The sequence below is a fragment of the Hipposideros armiger genome, unplaced genomic scaffold, assembly GCF_001890085.2.
Source record: "Hipposideros armiger isolate ML-2016 unplaced genomic scaffold, ASM189008v1 scaffold_97, whole genome shotgun sequence".
Taxonomy (NCBI): Eukaryota; Metazoa; Chordata; class Mammalia; order Chiroptera; family Hipposideridae; genus Hipposideros; species Hipposideros armiger.
In genome coordinates, this window is record NW_017731447.1 from 2,530,095 (window position 1) to 2,536,363 (window position 6,269).

General features: G+C 42.9%; 1 protein-coding gene across 2 annotated transcripts in view; it reads left to right on the forward strand.

Annotated features, from left to right (window-relative positions):
- The window catches only part of UBE2H (ubiquitin conjugating enzyme E2 H), a 98,878-nt gene extending 93,794 nt beyond the window's left edge, over positions 1-5,084 (forward strand). For both annotated transcript variants that reach the window (XM_019646116.1, XM_019646117.1), the window contains 2 exons: positions 4,476-4,604; positions 4,699-5,084. In XM_019646116.1, coding sequence (XP_019501661.1) covers positions 4,476-4,604; positions 4,699-4,742 — 173 coding nt within the window. In that variant the 3' untranslated portion in view covers positions 4,743-5,084. The remainder of the gene's footprint in view (positions 1-4,475; positions 4,605-4,698) is intronic.
- Positions 5,085-6,269: the final 1,185 nt, after the last annotated feature.

Consider the following 6,269-nt stretch of genomic DNA (forward strand, 5'->3'; position numbering starts at 1 on the left):
GGCGTGACCTCTCTCCCGAGCTGCCCACCAGAGATTTCCACGCCTAACATCACACCTCAACGTATGCATCCTTTTTTTACCATGAACATTAGTCAGCATTCATATTGAGTTGATGCTGTTTTCTCTTGTGAATAGTGGGCATCATTGGAGCTGTCTGAAGATATATGTCATTTTCCTGAGTGGCATCTTGCCTGACATGCCAGGCTCTATGCTCCATCTCTGCCTTTATTCCTCTGAATGCATCAGTATGTGACAAGCAAATTGGATAAGTTGCAGATACCAACTATATTCACTTCCTTAGGGAAAGTTGCAGCCCTACAGAAAAACAGAATAACTTGACCATGTATCCACCATCCAACTATAACTAAGTCTGTACATTTTGCCTTATTTGCTTCAGATATTTTTAAAGAAAGGAAACAAATGTAGATCTTTCTTAACGTGTGTTTTAACATCCCAGCCGCTCCCCACCCCATGCTTTTGGCAGTTTCCCCAGGGATGGCGCCTGACAGAGCTCCTTCAGGGGCAGCGTAGATGTGACCCCTTCCCGGCTCTCGGGCCGGAGTCCCTTCCTGTACGCTTCCCCCTGACGGCACTTAGCAACTCACTGCCTTCGCGCCATGTCCTGCTCACTAATGACCATGCACTTCATCTTTCTCTCCTGCAAGGCGTTGTCCCGGTCAACACTTAATACACATCTAAATGTTCCCTTGCATTTACTTAAGGCAGATAGTGCCAAGTCACAGTGTCAGAGGACAATGTCAAAGTGCAGCCACTAATTCCTACGAAGGAGCCAACCCATGAGAATAAAAATAAAATTTCTAAGGCTTTAATAAACATTTCTCTCACTCTAAAAGGTAAACTAAGGTCGGTTCCTACCTACTCAGAGGCTTTTTTTCATCTCATTACCTCAGTGTAAAATTTTGTTATGAACTTGTAGTAGTCTAAGTCGGAAGCCTGCAAACTTTCCTTGTAAAGTGCCAGCTTTGGCCACATACGGTTTCTGTCACCTACTCTTTTTCTTAACAACCCTTTAAAAATGTAAAAAACATTCTTAGCTAGGTCCCTGTACTAAGTTATTCAAATTTGGCAGGGCTGTTTGGCTCTTTACCTTATCTTCCTCCTGCGTTTAGTCCTTATGCCTCCATGGGAAGAAACACAAAGCGTAAGGACGTGAGGATATGTTTCTCTCCACCGGCATTATGAATAGGATTCTGAGTGAATTGTCTCTTCATATTGTGCACAGGCTGTTTACCTGAGAACAGTATGCCCTAAGAGATTTTAGGAAATGTAGTTGTGTATTCAGCAGTTCTTAATTTTCTTTTTTTTTTTTTTTCAGTCTAGGCTATAGCAGCATAAATCTTTAGGTAAATAATAAGGGTAAAGTCACTCAGTCTAGCTGTGTCTCCAGATAGCAGCTCGTTCCTGAGCAGATTGAGAGACTTTTTGCCAGCTGCTTCGAAAACCTGACAGGCAGGATCTGTTTAGACTAAAATCTATTCCTAAAATAATAGATTTGGGCTGACTATAATTATATAATTGCAAATCTAAAAATGATGGGGGATTTCCTTATAAATTACTATGGAATCATAACTAGTCCAGTGCTATCTGGGAGGTGAATAGTTTTATTAACTTAGAAAGTAAAAAGAAAAGGTAGCGTTCGCACTTCCCCAATCCATCAAGTTTGGAGGAGGGCCGCCATATTGGTAAACCAACAGGAAGGAGCTAGAAGACGCCCGTGCTGTGAACTGGAGGCCCTTTAACATCGTCCTGGGTGTCTGCTGGCCTTCCCGTGCCTTGCAGCCGAGGCCCAGAGTGGTCGGCTGCCTTTTACACATCCACCTGGTGGAGGTGATGGCCCAGGGAGTTCTAGGGTAGTGATGCAATGTATTTATTCCCCTGCAAATCATGTGCTCTGCATTGCCTCTCTTACTAAGAGGGCAAAAAGCATAAACTGCCAAGTCTTCCTGTGGGATTTTCCCCAGAGCTTTCGTGACTGTGTAACCATCATCTTCTTTGTTAAAGCAGCATGTAAGGAAAGCTTGAACTTCCCTGGGGCTTGCCATCTTTGGGGGTCACCGACACACAAGCCTGCCTGTTCACTGCCCTTATGTTTTCTTTACCCCCACCCCCTGTGCAGAGTACATCCAGAAATATGCCACGGAGGAGGCGCTGAAAGAACAGGAAGAGGGCACCGGTGACAGCTCGTCGGAGAGTTCTATGTCTGACTTTTCCGAAGACGAGGCCCAGGATATGGAGTTGTAGTAGAAAAAGCACCTGCTTTTCAGAAAGACTATTATTTCCTAACCATGAGAAGCAGACTATAATATTCATATTTAAACAAAGCAATTTTTTTTATTACTAAACAAGGTTTTTATGAATAATAGCATTGATATATATATATTATATATCACCCTTTAGATCTTGATTTCTTGGTCATTTCTCAACCTGAGGTGCATAGCAATCCCCACATTCCACGTTGGTAGCAGTTATACGGCCCGAATGCATGCGTTCCTAAGTCCATTTGGCCAAGTCAGCCTCCGTGCTGCTGAACTGTCAAAAGAAATAGCCGCTCTGATAGATAGATGTGAGTGAAAATAACAGGAAAAAGTTGCTTCTTTTATTGATGGTTCCAAAGAAACAAACCAAACCAACCAGCTCTTGGATGTGAAGATAGAATAGTGCTTTTTCCAAACGGAAAGGAAAAAAAAAAAAATGGGGGAGGAGAAGGCCTGCTCTGAGAGCCTTTAGAGCCCGCCACGCAAGAAGCAGAGCTGCTCCTGCCTGCCTGCGAGTCCCACCTAGGTGGCCCCGTTTCTGTGGAGTAAGAGTATAAAACAGGGAGCTAATTGGAGTATTGAAACGTAAAACAATTTTTTTGACTCGGATTTTAAGTACATTTTTATATGTAGATTCCTGCCCTTCTCGCTGCCTGGCCCTGCAGCCATGAGTGTTTTGCTTTGGAGAACCTTTGGGAAGTGTTTTCTGAACCTGATTCTTTTTCATGGGGGTAGAGCTTGTAACCCAGACCTTTTTGGAGGGGACAGGACAGGAAGAGAAAAGTGACTGGGAAGATGTTTCCTCTCATCCAACATGTGCAGAGTCACATCCTCAGCCTGTTGTTGGCCGTTTAGAGACTGCTACCCTGGACTAAGAGCTTTAAATTTGAAGGTGATGGTGGGTTGTTTTTGTTTTGGGGGTTTGGTGGGGGTTTTTTGTTTGTTTTTGGTGTGTGTGTGTGAATTGTGCTTAGACAGGTTGCAGATTTAATCTTCACCTATCAAGAGATGGCCTCCTCCTTGGACAGCCGTTCAGTGGACTGTTAGACTCGGGAAGAAGACCCGTCTGGTGGCTGTGACTTCTGGGTACTCTCATTCACGTTTTGGTTTTGGTTTTCCTTCTGCTGCTGCTCTTGGCAGCAGCCTGGTCATCATCTGCTTATGGGAGTGGGAAGTGGGTATTTTAGACCCAACCTACATTCTAAATTTCAAATGAGTAATAATTGGAACAAATGAAGGTTCTTGTACCCAAAGTGACTCTACATGGGGAAAACAAACACAGCTTTTTTTCAGAGAGTGACTGAATAGGAGGAAAGAATTCAGAAATAGATGTAGTAAGACAGGTTTTGAAGGAATAAAATCTCCTGTATATGTTAAGAGGAAATCAGTTTAAAATGCCTGCTAATCAAATGTTTNATGTTTCTTATAACAGGATAGAGTACCTAGAGTAGGGGAGAGAAACGGGAGCACGAAGTCTCCACGGTTCCCGGCTGGCTAAGGAGCCAGGAGCGTGCAGGACAGAGCGGCTCTGAAGTTGTGGGGACGTGTGGTTTAGTCCACAGGTTTTCAGGGCCGACTCGATAAAACACTACGTGACTGCAGGGCTTTAATTCACTGTGTATATGGATGTCATCTGGCTGGAAGGGAGTGAATGTTTATTCAAATGGTAATAAATGCAGTAAATTAGTACTTATCTGTCTTATTAGTTATGGCTTTAAGTGGTCCATATAGTTTCCCGCCCTCATTACCCAGAATAATGGAAAAACTGGTTACATTTACGTCCATTAGAAGTTACGAGAATTGAATTAAATGTCAAGGCCTGTAAAATTGTGTTTAGTTCTTTTACAATCTGGTGCTTGAGTACTTTTCAGAGCGGGGCTTTTCAAAGCTATCGAAAAGGGTGATGTTAAGAGATTACTCATTTTATAAGAATGTAGAGTGCTGTAGAGTATTGGTACAAGTTTTAATTCATGTAGTTATTTCTAAATTCTCAGAAAATAGAGTGAATTAGAATTGGGACAATTGCCTTTCAGAGTGAATATCAGGTATATCTTTACCTGGTTCTTCAAATTAAATTTGAAAAATGTTTAAATTGGTATTGAAAGGAATATGTAATATAGGTCACATGTAAGTGAATTAAGTGAATTTTAAGTGAACGTGCTTGTTCTGTGCGTGATGTATTTCTGCTTGTTTTTTCAGATCTTACCAATATATTTGAGTCCTTCCTGCCCCAGTTGTTGGCCTACCCCAACCCCATAGATCCTCTCAATGGTGACGCCGCAGCCATGTACCTCCACCGACCAGAAGAATACAAGCAGAAAATTAAAGGTGAGAAGGCAGATAATTAACCTGGAGACAGGACTTAAGTCTGTGGGGCTTTGATCATTCAAATCTCTTCTTAGTTACTAATAGTTTTTCTTAGGCCTAAAAAGAGACAGCCTCTGTAGTTCCAAGGGTCAGAGATAACCTTGGGAAGGCTGGAGGCCCCAGCAAGGAAGACGGGAAGGAGAAAGACTGAAAGGCAAGAGGAGAAAGTAGACGGTAGTAGATGGGACCCTGCCCACACCTGTCCACAAGAACCTTTGCTGCCCTGCGTTTCCTCTTGTAAAATCAGAAAATTGGACTTGCGAATAAAGTATTAATTGGAAGGTATAATCTCACATTTGTTTATAGACAGTATCATCCTGGCCCTTCAGGAAAGCAGTTAATTTTGGGGGTTGGGGAAAAACAACCAAACTCATCAGACTTTTTAAAAATAATTTTTATCATTTTACCTGTTGAATTTTTAAAAACAAACAAAAACAACCAGCTGGCTTTTTTTCTTGGTCCCATGCTAATTTGCTTTTACTTTGGGAAGTTTATTTCTAGGCTCATGTCTCCTCTGTTGCAGATACCTGACCCCAGTACCCGGGTGCTATGGGGTTTTTCTATTAAAACTTGAAATGCACTATCAAAGTTGGAAACACGTTAGTGATGGTAGCACTAGTTTCCGCATCCTGGAGGATTTAGAACCCTCTTTTCCCATTCTTAAACAGTTTACACGCTAATGGGGCACGGATTCCCTGAAAAGGAGAACGGGTTGCAGAAGAACGCCTAGTGCCTGACACAGGTTTACTGCTGCTCGTCATGTCCTCTTTAGCTCTGCGTGCTTGAGAACTTCCCAGTGAAAAGTCTAGATACATAAAGTGCCACCAAAAAGGAAAAAGCAGTCCGAGTCCGTGAGAATCGGCCTGTTCTCCTTAACACGTGGCAGGCCCGGGTATCTGCCCCGCTTGGCACCACTTGCCCCTCTGCAGAGCAGTTTAGAGCAGCGCCTCCTGCAGTGTGTGGCCCCTCAGGTGCCTCTGCCAGAGATGGTAGAAGAAATCCTGTATGAGAACTTGACTGTAAAGGCCTTCGCGCTTCATTCTGCAGGTTTCAGACATGGGGGCAGCTGGGGCTACTGGCTGACGGTGGTTTTCCTCCCGTTTGTTTTCTCATTCCTCCCTGGTCTCTGTGGGGTATTGTCTGGTACTTTTGTTGAGAGAAAGTAGAAATAAGTCTAATTAATTTACTCAGGTCTCAGGTGCCTTGAAAATTAATATCTAATTTATGCAGCAGAATATCTATATAGCCAAACAGTCGTATACTTCGAGAAAAAGGCAGGCAGTTTCAACCAAATAAAACTCTGTTGAGACTGTAATAAAAATTTGACAAAAGAATCACTTAACAGTGTCCGCAACCTACTGATGCCTTGGTGCAGACAGAGCGTATTTCTATAGCTCTTACATTCGTTATGGCCCAGCAGTTTGACACTATTCTTGTTTTAGAATATATCTGCTATAGTACCAATTACAAAAGGAACCCAAGCTACATTTTTATCTTAGAATGCCTAGCTCCAGCAGCGTAGGGAGCTCTAGCTTTCTGAAATGTTAGTGTTGGCTATCATTTTGTCTTCCTTAGTAATCTGAGGAAATCATGGCTGTCAGACCTGAGCTCACCCCAACTGCCTAC